Source organism: Salvelinus alpinus, chromosome 2 (genome assembly GCF_045679555.1).
Source record: "Salvelinus alpinus chromosome 2, SLU_Salpinus.1, whole genome shotgun sequence".
In the NCBI taxonomy this organism is placed as follows: domain Eukaryota; kingdom Metazoa; phylum Chordata; class Actinopteri; order Salmoniformes; family Salmonidae; genus Salvelinus; species Salvelinus alpinus.
The window spans coordinates 80,991,829-81,007,400 of record NC_092087.1 but is presented as its reverse complement, the minus strand read 5'-3'; the positions used below and the strand labels follow the sequence as shown (position 1 = coordinate 81,007,400).

Here is a 15,572-nt window from a genome sequence, read left to right as displayed (position 1 = left end):
CACACACACACACACACACACACACACACACACACACACACACACACACACACACACACACACACACACACACACACACACACACACACACACACACACACACACACACACACACCCTTCCACTGGGCCCAGTGTTGGGAACAGTATCTGACAGGTCACTGATATTGCAGTAAGACACTATGAGACACTGAGCAGCAGCAGGGGGTTAAATGTTGTTTCCCAGCATCACTGAGACACTCCTCAGTCCCTCAGGTCAGAGGTTGATGATGTGGTTTGGGAAACGACACAGAGTAAATGGTCGTCACTGACAGTCTATGTTAATCAAACGGGATACTTCCATTTATGTCAAAAGGTAGAGACAGAGACAACACAAAGTCACTTGAGCCAGGAGATATAATATCTTCATGACTTTCTGAATAAAATGATAAAATCTGTGTACTGTAGATGCTATGGATATGCCATGTTTCTCTCCAGAGTTACCAAACTAATACAGAACCTTACTTCTGTGACCTGTGGCAGTATCAAAGACAAGCTCCTCTGTGTCAAATACCTTTTTTTCCCTCCAAAAACCTAAAAATAGCGTCCTTAACCTGGCAGCTGAAAGCGGGGGTGGCGAGGGCGTGACAGCCGGGACAGAGATGACCCCTGACCTCTGTATCAGCCTGTCTGCCACAGTATTGACCAGACGGGATGGGAACGTGTTTACTTCTGACAGGGAAAAGGGTGATGTTTTATCCTGGTTTGTGTAAACAACGCTCTCTCTGTCTGAGGAGGAAGCAGAGGTATTTTTTGGAGTGTTTGTGTATGTGTGTGTGTGTGTGTGTGTGTGTGTGTGTGTGTGTGTGTGTGTGTGTGTGTGTGTGTGTGTGTGTGTGTGTGTGTGCGCGCGTGCATGCATGCGTCCAGGCATCACATTGACTCATGCCAGTGTGTGTGTATGTATGTATGTGTGTGTGTGTGTGTGTGTGTGTGTGTGTGTGTGTGTGTGTGTGTGTGTGTGTGTGTGTGTGTGTGTGTGTGTGTGTGTGTGTGTGTGTGTGTGTGTGTGTGTGTGTGTGTGTGTGTGTGTGTGTGTGTGTGTCTTCTGGCCTGCTCCAGAGCCAAGACAAGGCAAGGAGAATTAGTCCTGACTGAGTAAATGTTGGAAGCTGATGAGAGGTTGAGATGTGCTTATGTGGACTGGGCTAAGAGACTCCATGTCCCCTGGGACTAGACCAGACCTGGGTAGAGAGGAGAGGGAGAGAGAGAGAGAGAGAGAGAGAGAGAGAGAGAGAGAGAGAGAGAGAGAGAGAGAGAGAGAGAGAGAGAGAGAGAGAGAGAGAGAGAGAGAGAGAGAGAGAGAGAGAGAGAGAGAGAGAGAGAGAGAGAGAGAGAGAGAGAGAGAGAGAGAGAGAGAGAGAGAGAGAGAGAGAGAGAGAGAGAGAGAGGGGGAGGGAGAGAGAGAGGGAGGGAGAGAGAGAGAGAGAGAGAGAGAGAGAGAGAGAGAGAGAGAGAGAGAGAGAGAGAGAGAGAGAGAGAGAGAGAGAGGGTCTGGCCAGAGCTCAGGGCTGAAATAGGGATCATATGTTCCTGTCTTACAGCACTCATCACCACACAGCTCCGCATCAGGGAGCCCTAGTAACACAACACATTTACTACAGACAAAACACAGGGGGGGTGGAGAGGAGGGGTGTGTGTGTGTGTTCCCCAAACTAGCCTCCACCTGAAGACCCTGGGGCCGTGGCGGTGGGCTTGTTAAGACAAACACTAAAACAGGAAACCCAGCCAGGAGCCCGACAGGGACACACACTCACACACACCCATTACCCAACCTGTCCCGTCCACTCCTTATCTCACAACCCCCGACTACCCCACACCTCCTCCTCCCCAACACACACACCTTTATCCCCCTCCCCATTCCACAGCAGCCCCCCCCCCCCCCCCCGGGACGCTGCTCTCTGTTCCCAGTCTGCCCTGGCACGGTCCACAGAGGGGTGTCCTCCGGCTAGGCTTGCCAAGTCAAAGACCCTTTCATGTTCAGCTCAGCCTGCATGCTCGGGCTAGTAAAGCGTTAACAAACACACAGACACACACACACACACACACATACTGATACCCCCATACACTCACACACGGATATACACACACACACACTCAAGCTGCACACACACACTTGGAAACTCAGATTTATTCGAGTACACTAACACTCACTAACCAAACAACAGAGCCTGCTGGTGAATCTCTGTAGACAACATGTGTGTGTATTTAGGACTCAGGCTTTGGAACACAACATTCTTCATGAACAATTCATATTCAAAGCATGAATGTGGCTGTATGGTTAAAGCGCACTATTAGAACCCAGGTGTGTACATTACTGGAGGAGGAAGTACCATTACATCATTACTCATCTGTAACAAGCTCTTCTCCCAGAGCAAATTAGACATTTTAGAAGGGGGAAAAACATCTCTCTCTACTTCAAATCTGAATGATAACACAAACAGAAGGATGTACACACTCTGTCTCTGCACTTTGAATTCTCCGTCACTCAAGGGACGAATATGTCACTAACGAGGAGTCGGACTCCTTCGCCCCTACACCGCCCTTCCACTGCCCGACCCCCAACCCCCACCCTCAGTCCCTCATCCAGGCCTGACAGACACCCCCAGCGAAAGAGGGGGCGGATGGGGGACTGGTGGGAGAAAAGTGGCATGGTGCCAACACCGCCTGGCTAAATACCTTTGTTCCCCCAGAAACAGGCCGGGCAGAAAGCAGGCTCAGCTAACGAAGATACACTAAACCACTAGTCTGGTGTATGTTTGGTTAAACTATGATTCCTTTCCTTCCTTAAAGGGAAGGTTTGATGGGGTGTTGGATGGTTATAATATGAGTCCTTTTTTTCCTTAAAGGGAAAGTGTTTGCTCTGTACATGTAATTGACTGAGTATTGTGTCTGACCCTGGGGCTGTCTGTGCCTGTGCCTGACCCTGTCTGTGTCTGACCATGTCTGTGTCTGACCCTGAGGCTGCCTGTGCCTGACCCTGTCTGTGCCTGACCCTGTCTGTGTCTGACCATGTGTCTGTGCCTGACCCTGTCTGTGTCTGACCCTGTGTCTGTGTCTGACCCTGTCTGTGTCTCTGTCTGTGTCCTTCTGATCATCTGCTCTGTTTATAATGTGGACCCGGCCTGTGTGTCCCTGTGCATATCTTAACTTGTTTATCATGCAAATAGGGGTACGCTGTTCTGTTCTGTTCTGTCTGCTCCTCCTAATGGCCCATAACACAAACAAGCACACACACACATATACAGGATTATATTTTACATAGAGAGACATCAGCCCTGTTGGACTCTGCATTTCAAAAAGGGGATTGTGTGTGTGTGTGTGTGTGTGTGTGTGTGTGTGTGTGTGTGCGTGCGTGCGTGCGTGCGTGCGTGCGTGCGTGCGTGCGCGTGTGTGTGTGTGCGTGCACGTGTGTGTGTCTAAATGTAAGGGTGTCAGTATCACGGTGTCCCCTGTCTGGCCATGGGACACCCGCACTAGGAAACAGTATTTTGACCTATGTCTCAAATGGCTCCCTATTCCCTAAATAGTGCACTACAGTACGTTTGCCCAGGGCTCATAGGGCTCTGTTCAAAAGCAGTGCATTATAAAGGGAATAAGGTGTAATTTGGGACGTAACCGTGGAGATGCTGTGGACAGTATGTATCCTAGAAGAGCGATCCATCATTAAGACATTCACAGTACAGTATGAATCTCACACTGACTAAAACAGACACCACCACCACCAACACCACGTCTCATATCATGCTACCTACCATCTGTAGCCCCGTTCAACATGTCATCGATATGGCTCGTCCTTAGCTTCCTAGGACAGATGACATTAACATGGCATGGACATGGCTTTTGTGGAATCCCAGTGGCTAAATATGGGAGGTGGCACGATACGGGTCCACAGTGTCCGTTTGAGTCAGTCCATTAAAGCCAAGAACAACATTTAGAGGAGCATCGTCTGTATTTCTCCATTTGACTCTCGTCATCCCAATCTCCTTGGACCTCCTCTCTCTCTCTCTCTCTCTCTCTCTCTCTCTCTCTCTCTCTCTCTCTCTCTTTCTCTCTGGACAAGGAGGATGGCAACGAAGTCATAAGATGAGCGTGAGGATGACGAAGAACGCCTTCATCAATCTCACTTCACGCAACACCACACACAAACACACACTCACACCGCACACACTCAGACCACACACACTCAGACCACACACACTCACACCACACACATGATCCATTAGGCTTGTGCTGTTAATAAAAGGCCATTGCATAACGTTAGTGACCCAGTGATATCATGTGGAGACGATACGCATCAAGATCTAAATGAGCATAGAAAGATTGTAGAGGCAGCTGACTAGAGCCAAGAGGCATAGTGGGCCTGTGTCTGTCTTTGTGTGTATGTGTGTGTGCGTGCGTGTGCGTGTGTGTGTGTGTGTGTGTGTGTGTGTGTGTGTGTGTGTGTGTGTGTGTGTGTGTGTGTGTGTGTGTGTGTGTGTGTGTGTGTGTGTGTGTGTGTGTGTGTGTGTGTGTGTGTGTGTGTGTGTGTGTGTGTGTGTGTGTGTGCGTGCGTGCGTGTGTGTTGCTTAACAAACGGATGCATAATTACTGATAAAATACAAGAGGTCATTAGATCTGACAGAATAGAGGATAACTAGACCACAGCCCAACACAGATAGCATAGCAACATAGACACTGTATTGTTCATGGAGCTATATCTAGGCCTATGGGGTCCATACCAATAGACACTGTATTGTACATTAAAGGGATACTTCGGGATTTTGGCAATGAGTCCATTTATCTACTTCCCCCAAGTCAGATGAACTGGTGGATACCATTTATATGTCTCTGTGTTCAGTATGAAGGAAGTTAGAGTTAGTTCCGGGAGCCAATGCTAACTAGCGTAATGACTGGAGTCATTACAGTAACACTAGTTAGTAATTGAGCTAGCGATAGTTAGCAACTTCCTTCAAATTGCACGCAGAGACATAAAAATGGTATCCACACGATCATTAGACTCAGGGGAAGTACTGTAGATAAATGGCCTCATTGCCAAAATCCCACAGTAACCCTTTATGCTATATCTAGGCCTATGGGGTCCATACCAATAAACACTGTATTGTACATGGAGCTGTGTGTTTACCTATACCCCACTGTATTGTACATAGAGCTGTGTGTTTGCCTATACCCCACTGTATTGTACATGGAGCTGTGTGTTTGCCTATACCCCACTGTATTGTACATGGAGCTGTGTGTTTGCCTATACCCCACTGTATTGTACATGGAGCTGTGTGTTTACCTATACCCCACTGTATTGTACATGGAGCTGTGTGTTTACCTATACCCCACTGTATTGTACATGGAGCTGTGTGTTTGCCTATACCCCACTGTATTGTACATAGAGCTGTGTGTTTGCCTATACCCCACTGTATTGTACATGGAGCTGTGTGTTTGCCTATACCCCACTGTATTGTACATGGAGCTGTGTGTTTGCCTATACCCCACTGTATTGTACATGGAGCTGTGTGTTTACCTATACCCCACTGTATTGTACATGGAGCTGTGTGTTTACCTATACCCCACTGTATTGTACATGGAGCTGTGTGTTTGCCTATACCCCACTGTATTGTACATGGAGCTGTGTGTTTGCCTATACCCCACTGTATTGTACATGGAGCTGTGTGTTTGCCTATACCCCACTGTATTGTACATGGAGCTGTGTGTTTACCTATACCCCACTGTATTGTACATAGAGCTGTGTGTTTGCCTATACCCCACTGTATTGTACATGGAGCTGTGTGTTTGCCTATACCCCACTGTATTGTACATGGAGCTGTGTGTTTGCCTATACCCCACTGTATTGTACATGGAGCTGTGTGTTTGCCTATACCCCACTGTATTGTACATGGAGCTGTGTGTTTGCCTATACCCCACTGTATTGTACATGGAGCTGTGTGTTTGCCTATACCCCACTGTATTGTACATGGAGCTGTGTGTTTACCTATACCCCACTGTATTGTACATGGAGCTGTGTGTTTACCTATACCCCACTGTATTGTACATGGAGCTGTGTGTTTGCCTATACCCCACTGTATTGTACATGGAGCTGTGTGTTTGCCTATACCCCACTGTATTGTACATGGAGCTGTGTGTTTACCTATACCCCACTGTATTGTACATGGAGCTGTGTGTTTACCTATACCCCACTGTATTGTACATGGAGCTGTGTGTTTGCCTATACCCCACTGTATTGTACATGGAGCTGTGTGTTTGCCTATACCCCACTGTATTGTACATGGAGCTGTATGTTTGCCTATACCCCACTGTATTGTACATGGAGCTGTGTGTTTACCTATACCCCACTGTATTGTACATGGAGCTGTGTGTTTACCTATACCCCACTGTATTGTACATGGAGCTGTGTGTTTACCTATACCCCACTGTATTGTACATGGAGCTGTATGTTTGCCTATTGGGTATTTGTCATTTGGTGAACCCTCACTGATAAAACATTGAACTGAAAACCAGCCTCACCTCCGCAGAAGCATTGATAAGTTCAATGCAGCATACTACTTTTCTTTATACTAAGTCCGCATTTATAGCCAAAATTGTTTTTAAAAATGTTTATAATAACTCAAAAAGGAAAATGAAAGTGTCAAACACACAAAGTTAATTTCCACCAACGTCTGTAAGACAGAACTATTTGTTTGAGCTGCTCATCATGTGTTTCTCTCTCGCTTGCTTCATTTAGCTGTGGTTAGACAACCGCCGTAAGAAGTCCTTAATTAACTAAATGAAGACTAAGAGAACCCTGACAATTAGCGGCTCGAGTAGGATTCCTCAAATAAATGCCTCTTCCTTGACAGTTCACCGTAATTACTTTCCTACGCGTTTTTTATTTTATTTTATATTTTAGCGCCAGAGTATGAATTGGCAGGCATGTATTTGAGGGGAAGAGATATGTCTCTGTGAAAACCACAGCGAGATGGAGATACATCTATCGAGACCACATGAGACAGAAACTAGGGCTGCGTCCCACATGGCACTCTATTTACTATACAGTGCACTACTTTTGATCAGAGCCCACTATATATGGGCCCTGTATCAAAAGTAGTGCACTTTATATAGGGAATATGGTTCCTTTTGGGACGCAACCCTTTCTCTCTTTTTCCGTCTCTCTCTCCGCCTCTCTGTCTTTAGGAGAGTGGAATGGGCGTTATGTTGGGCTTCTATCCCCATTTCAGAGATAAACTCAACAGCCCTGCACCCAGCAGCACAGTAAGAACGCCATATCTCATGGATATCCATATCCAACAGTCAAAATTGAACCCAACTCGAAGTCCGTCTGCTCTGTGCAGTTTGTACTGTAAATCCTTTTTCTGGTCTCTGATCCAATAATCTTGCTTTAAGCGTCACCAAAACGGAGGCACTTACTCACAACGAGGGTTGTAAAATTCCCAGGTTTTCACAAAACTATCCTGTTGGGAGAACAACAGTTCGAGGAATCCCTGTTGATTCCTTCCTGATTCCGGGATTCCTCCAAACTGGATTTCTGGAAACCTTAGGAATTTTGCAACCCTACTCGCAACGTTAAAGTACCATCCAAGTACTGTCAACATCCAAACCTTACAGTAAACCTCAGACCCAAACACCTTGCTTGTCGCTTAAGTTCTTTACATCGGCAGCCATATTTGTTACGATCGTCATCGTCGTCGTCATGGTGACGTCATTACCTGTGATATTCTCCTGCTTGGGGATAATTCCGTGGGTGGGCGTCGATAAACAATCCTCATCATCGTTGCGCGGCGACACCTGAACGGCTACCTCCACGGGGCGTCTCGACGGGTGTTTGTCTCGGCATTTGTTTGAGGAGGGACGGGGCGAGGCGAGGGGAACGGTGGAGGGCGACCGCCTGTGCCCGTCGTCTAAAGTTTTGTCCGTGCAGGGGGCGCCGCGGCACTGCCGCCTCTTGTGCTCGATGAAGAGCAGGATGTGAGCAAGAGGGAAGCGGGCGTGGCACTGGCCACAGGTGAGCAGGTCCTGGTCCCCCTTGAGGAGGATCCTGTTGTCCCCATGTTGGCCCAGCCTGGGGTGGTCCTCGTGGTCCTCGTCTGGGGGGAGAACGGCCGACAGGGGCTCAGCTGGAGAGGAGAGAGAGGAGGGGAGATAGACAGTTATACTTCTATACAGAATACATGACAGGGTTGAAATCTACATAGAGGACTATGACATTTCATCCAAGGCAGCTGACAAACTGTGGTGGAGAGTTAGATACTTTATAGACCGTGGACACAAAACACTGATTGAGATCTACACCGAAGTATAATTTCAAGGAAAAGTGAGACACAGTATATAGGTTATTATAGTGTTGCAAATCTGCATATGCATCTCTTGCTATCGTTTTTATGACTATTATTACTGATAATATAGAAGGCACAACCAACGAAGAGAGAGGAATGAACATCCAGCAGCAGGCCCGTAGAATCAAATACAATTATTTGATTGTATTGTCCTATCGTTTTAACTACTATTATCAGTGTTATTGTCATGATCATTTCCAGTGTTATAATGAATATCACCATAATCTACAAGGCACCTGTGGTTTATAGTGATTGCATTTCCAGGTGATGCACTGTCTTAGAAAAGATATGAGAGACAGATTTGAAAAGGGGGGAAGGAAGGAAAGTAGGGAGGAAGGAAGAAGACTTAGACAAGACTACAGCACTGTTTTTCAATGAGCCTGCCAGTGACACCGTTCAGTCAGCGTGCTGCTTGCTGCCTGAACGATTAAGGCGCTTGACCCTCTTTATTGTGCTGCCAATCTTGCGTTTTTAATGAACCTAACACCTCGGAGAATCAAAAAATAGATTCTAATTTGAGTTCAAGATGATTGGACCCCATTTTGGTTAAAAGTGCTGGGTTCTCGTGAACCGAGGTTAGCTATTGAGGGGTGTATGTGGAATAGGTCCCTGAAGTATACAAGCAGTCAAGGAGCATTTTTTTGAAATAGTTCATCTAGCTACAGTAAACGACATCTCGAGGCCCAACTGGGATGTTAAGATAAAATGTGATGAATTCTCGCCGTCTGTTCTGAACCTTAAATTCTGTGTCGGGTCAGACGAGAAGGAGGCGGGGAGGAGGGGCTGAAGGAATATTTTTCCTTCTTATTTGAGTTTAATTCCTACAGCTTATGCTGTCAGGACATAGCAGTCTGACTGAGGCGCTGTGCGAAAAAGTCTACCTTCAAACCCAAATAATCAAATTTGTTGTATAGGCAACTGGTTGAGTTACAAAAATAAGTTACATAAAATAAAAAATATATATTATTCCTCAACATCCAAGTGAGCACCAGAATTTCAGCTGACTGAACTTAATCAAATAACTACTGAAATTAGAAAACAGGCTATGAAATAGCTATTACCTAATTATAACATGGTAATGATCCCTTATTTCAAGTACCCTAGCTGCTATTGCAGGGATTCATACAACGCAGCCTATATGGACAAGGAGGAATCATACTTGAATGGAAGCTATTTTCAATAGGCCATAACGAGCTATTCAAATACTTCAAACTATGCATGTAAATAACAGAGTATTCAATTTGAATAGTATTACCATGCATTTGCCAGTAAGGCTGTAATCCTATAGGCCTATACGTCTCATTTGTCATATTTGAATGATGAACTAGGTCCCTCGTGAGAATGTGGATATAACTAAGGATTTGGCAATTAGGATACACTTTTGTCATATATTGACATTTAATTGAAAGAAACTGTGATAGACTAAGATTTTGTTGAAATAGGGGACTAATATACCTCGAAGAGTGAATAGGCATGCAATATGCTCTCGGGTCCAATGTGAGGCTACTGAAAACTATGCATATCACAGAGGTAGCCTACAGTGGCCGATGGATGTTTGAAATTATGTCACATTATGCCTACTGATCATTTCTTGCAGAAAATAAAACGTTCTCAGCTAGCTATTGTTTTATCCATCTTCGAATGAAATGGAAAATACTGAATATCCATGAAGAAATCTATTCAAATGATTCCCATTTAATTTATTTGGAATACTATAATAGGTCTATTGATAAGATATCACAACGGCATAACAAGGAACATCAAATATACGACCAGGAACAACGGCGCTTGGTCTAGCAGGCAACGTAGTTAAAGCTATAAAGTAGCCTAGATCAAGTTCAAGTTCATCGACGTGTATGTCCACAATCATATTCTGCCCCCTACCGGCGCCGTCTATAAATACACTACAATTGAAGGCATATGTTACGAGAACCTAATTTGCTTCCTCCGAGAATTGAATGGTAAAAGAGAAACAACCGTGTAGAAACATTGTAACGATTTACAGAATATGTGGGAAAAAAAACATTTTTTTTTTTACGGAAAATCATATTATGTAAACTCGTTTCCAAATGATCTAGCCCCCGGTAACGTAAAAAGAAGAAGAAATGAGCACCGTTGAAATCATGCCATTATACACCACGGCATAAACAGCATAAAAGCAATAGCTTATTGAATATACATTTATAACTCATAAATGACTCTAAAACACCACTTCAGTATGCCTGCCCAAATGTAATATGTTATTGCATAAAACCTCCCGTGTCCCCTCTCTGAAATTAACCTCTTCGTTAAACGTAACGTAGCGGAGTGTCCAATAGTAGATTTAATAGAACGTCTCCAATTATTCCAATGCTTATTGTATCCATTCACATTAAGTCATGATGTAAACGATAACAATGTAATTGGATCACTGGGTTATACGGAGGTGCAGTGGTATTCTTGGATCGTGAACTCTATCCTATATCCCTCGATATCAAAGCTGGCTAGGTTCCACACACGAGGTCTTCTGTATGGGCTATGAGTATGTAAACACCCCTTCTCCCCATTCAAAAAAGAAAACATCTCTCGAAAAAAAATCTACGCTATCAAACAAATAGTAATAACAAAGTGTAATTGCATATTTGGGGATAAACTTTGCTTTTCGTAGCGTATTCCATATCAGAAACAGATATGACTAAATATAAATATCCACAGGATACCTTGATAGGCAAATGTATCCCTCCACTGCAGCCGATATGTCATTTAATAGCGAAATAAGCCTGTGTTGTAGCATCGGCACATACATGCAAAATAGCCTTATACGTTATTGTTTACCAAATATACAATATTTTCCAAGGTCCAACTTTTTTCGATAGAAAGTTATCCGATTCAATGACAGCGTTCTTGACACGCTGTTAAGTTATGTCCACGGGTCCGCGTCATGTCCAGTTGCCTACAAACATTCTCCAAATACATTGAGAAGAGGCCGTGTGTGTTCTAGTTTACCAGATTATAGAAGAAGCAATTTTCAATTCTACTTACGCGAAAACTCCCGCTTGCTCAAGTGCTGGGGTTTGCCTTGCTTGCGGCGAGACATGTTGGTAAGTGGTGGCGTTCAGCTTAGTTCACATTGGCAGAGGCGTCCTACAATGTAATAGACTCCAGATAAAATATCTTCATCGATGCGTTTGACATCCAAAAAAATGAATTATAGATCACATCACGATGACGCGCGGGGCACGGGCTGTGCGGCAGTCTTCATGACTCTTTTGCAAAGACAGAGAGAGGGATATGAGCAAAGCCCCCTGAGCTGCAAGTTCAAGTGCGGACGTGACGTTCCTACGAACTTGAACGTCAGTCGATGGATGGACATAGAGATACAACACATGGGCAGGGCAAAGCTGGGGAGTAGGAGGTGGAGATAGAATAACAAAACCAGTGGACAGTCATTACTGGATCCGTATATGAAAAAAGAAAGGGACCCCGAAGACGCCAATGGACAGAGAGATCAGGGGGGCCGGGCCAATAGAGAAGGAGAGAGCGAGAGAGAGAGATTGGAAATGAACGTGAACCTTGGGATACAGCACATCCAAGTGGAAGGATTCTTGGCAACAAATATGGAGAAAATATGGGACCATTGTATATGATCCTAAGAATAAATATGAACCATTACCCTATTACTGCATGGAAAACAACAATTTATAGTGGAGAGAAAAGGATGCGAGTGCACTTTACGGATCGATTTAATTGGATATAATAAAGTAAATAGTCCTATTTAATTAATTGTGGACATCTATCTCCGGGCCGTCGGTAACCAATGGGTTAAAGAAACGTATGTTACAATGATACAGCCCGATAGGCTATACGCTTTATTAAATAGGCTATATTTAAGAATGTCATATTTTAGCAGTCCATAGCCTACCACCATATTTTGTCCATTAAATAATACCCTAATGTTGGTTCTTGCGCAAAAGCACTCCACATCTTGCACTAACGATATAATATTACGACGTCACATAATAGGCATACATTCCATTTTAAAGGGTAATAAATCATGAAATAACTAGGCCTATCAAATCATTTAAGGTTATTGGTAGTGATATCATCGGTGTTCCGAAGGCTGTCAACACCAATTTACCAATCACAGGCCTATAACAGGCAGGTTACTTCATCAAAGTGGACACTTTTGATATTTGAATTTAATTTCAAAGCATGTCGACATGAGAAAATAGATATTCGTATTGTTTTTGCTATCAGATGATTCTAGTTCACACTATCACTATTCAATGAAGTAAAATAGGCTACAGTAAAATACAGATATTCTGTAGGCTACAGTAAACCTGTTAGTATTTGTTTCTCCCGGACTTGGGTTGTCTTGCCATCTTGAAGAAAACTCATAGGCTACTACTTCACACAAATGACGTTCTTCTCTTCCTTGTTTTAATGCCCCTTGCGTTATTATTTTGCGTTAGAAGCTTAACCTACATTTCCCATATGAACAAAAGTCGACTATAATAAAATAAGTAGCCTAATTAACAAAAAGGTCATTATATGTGTTAATTATGTGCTTTTCCCTCATAAGGAAATGTATTTGTGTAGTCTAATCCACATGCGTAAAGTTATCGTTGCCCACTGAGATAAAAAAAAAAATCTAAGACATATTTCTGTTCACATGGCCCACTGTTAGTGTAATATAGTGTCATATTTCACACAATGTAAACATGGTAATTAAAATGTTTGATACATCGTAACATAGCTTAAATTACAGGCGAGCCAAACAAACAAAACAGGCTAAAACTGGAGATGTTATCAGCCTTGCAGAAGTTTTTTAGTTTTAGTTTTTGGAAACTAAACTATTTTAATGTAAGCAGTGTGCGCTTTGACAGGCCACTGTTGACAGCTTACTTGCGCTTGGCCTCTGCGTCTTAGGCACCCTGTGGTAGCGTGTAGCCTTCTACTGCACCATCACACGTCTATACAACGGCGCTTTCTAGCGGTCCTTTGCTAATACTGCGAAGGAGACATTATTTGAAGCCCACCCTGCACTTTATGTTATCTTCCAGTGGATGATGCTAAAGGATCAGAGTAGAATCCACATCTGCCTGGCATAGTGCTTGCTCCTGTAGCCTATAGTTTACATCAGACACAGTTCAACACAGTTCAAAGAGCCATTCAACATAGTTTAATTTAAGCTATTTCTTGTGTGCTTTGTATATTGTATTAGTAATTAATTGTTATTATCAATTCGGTCTTCTCATTGGAACCCGTTCTACTTCTATGGGGCATAAATTAACAGCAGTTGCCTGGGTATTAAACGAATCAAACTAGGGGAGATTCTCAAATGGAAAGAACTCTTTCCTCTCTTTGAAACGGATTAGTGGTCCAGGGTCGAGTAGTGGAGGATAGTGTCAATTCGTTAGTAGGTGAACAGAGGTCTTCTGCACAGAATATCCTCCTGGTGGCTACCGCAAAAGTGTTTTAAAATCTGCCACCCATTTGAATCAGCTGTTGTTTTCTTGGAGGAGAAAAAAATGCACACATTTAAAAATATACTCTTCTTATCCTTTCCTTTATGAAATGTCTTCCACGACTAGCTGAATTATACTGAACAAAAATATAAACGCAACATATAAGGTGTTGGTCCCATGTTTCATGAGCTGAAGTAAAATATCCCAGAAAAAATGATTCATACACACAAAAAAACGTATTTCTCTCCAGTTTTGTGCACACATTTGTTTACATCCCTGTTAGTGAGCATTTACATTTTTCCAAGATAATCCATCCACCTGACAGGTGTGGCATATTAAGAAGCTGATTAAACAGCATGATCATTACACAGCTACACCTTGTGCTGGGGACAATAAAAGGCCACTCTAAAATGTGCAGTTTTGTCACACAACACAATGCCACAGATGTCTCAAGTTCTGAGGGAGCGTGCAATTGGCATGCTGACTGCAGCAATGTCCACCAGAGCTGTTGCCAGAGGATTTAATGTTCATTTCTCTACCATAAGCCACCTCCAACATCGTTTTAGAGAATTTGGCAGTACGTCCAATCGCCTCACAACCGCAGACCACAGGTAACCACGCCAGCCTAGGACTTCCACATCCAGCTTCTTCACCTGCGGGATCGTCTGAGACCAGCCAGCCGGACAGCTGATGAAACTCAGGAGTATTTCTGTCAGTAATAAAGCTCTTTTGTGGGGAAAACCTAATTTTGATTGGCTGGGCCTGACTCCTCAGTGGGTGGGCATGGCTGTGCCCCTGCCCAGTCATGTAAAATCCATAGATTAGAACCTAATTCATTTATTTAAATTGAGAAAAAAAATTCATGTGAACTGTAACTCAGTAAAATTGTTGAAATTGTTGCGTTTATATTTTTGATTAGTGTCGTTTTTATCACTTTACCCATTATTTTAGAATTCCATTTGCCTTATGACGCGTGAGTGAAGAAAATGAGTCTCATTTCATACAAGCACATTTGTTTCCACAAGAGATTCTCAATTGGCCTACTCAACTCCTCTGTCTTCCATCCTCTCCTCGCCTCCTATTGAAAAAGGTCTAAGGTAACAGAGGAGAGGAGCCAGACATCTGTATATACAGTGTCTTCAGAAAGTATCCACACCCCTTGACTTATTTCACATTCTGTTGTGTTACAGCCTGAAAATTGATGAAATATTTTCTTCTCACCCATCTACACACAATACCCCATAATGACAACGTGAAAACATGTTTAGAAATGTTAGTACATTTTTTGAAAATGAAATACAGAAATATCTAATTTACGTAAGTATTCACACCCCTGAGTCAATACATGTTAGAATCCCCTTTGGCAGCGATTACAGCGGTGAGTCTTTCTGGGTAAGTTTCTAAGAGCTTTGCACCCCTGGCTTGCACAATATTTGCACATGATTATTTTCAAAATTTGTCAAGCTCTGTCAAGTTGGATGTTGATCGTTGATCTTGCCGTAGATTTTCAAGCCGATTTAAGTCAAAACTGTAATTAGGTCACTCAGGAACATTCAATGTTGTCTTGGTAAGCAACACCAGTGTATATTTCGCATTGTGTTGAAGGTTATTGTCCTTCTGAAAGGTGAATTTGTTTCCCAGTGTCTGTTGGAAAACAGACTGAACCAGCTATTCCTCTAGGAGTTTGCCTGTGCTTAGCTACATTCCATTTATTTTTATCCTAAAAAACTCCCTAGTCCTTGCCAAT

The 15,572-nt window shown here is 43.4% G+C and overlaps 1 protein-coding gene across 1 annotated transcript in view; it reads right to left on the bottom strand.

The window, feature by feature from the left end:
* LOC139567911 (B-cell lymphoma/leukemia 11A-like) overlaps positions 1-11,846 on the bottom strand; it is a 45,017-nt gene extending 33,171 nt beyond the window's left edge. The window contains exons 1-2 of the mRNA XM_071389516.1: positions 11,400-11,846; positions 7,752-8,159 (exon numbers count right to left, since the gene is read on the bottom strand). Coding sequence (XP_071245617.1) covers positions 7,752-8,159; positions 11,400-11,454 — 463 coding nt within the window. The 5' untranslated portion in view covers positions 11,455-11,846. The remainder of the gene's footprint in view (positions 1-7,751; positions 8,160-11,399) is intronic.
* Between the last annotated feature and the right edge of the window lie 3,726 nt (positions 11,847-15,572).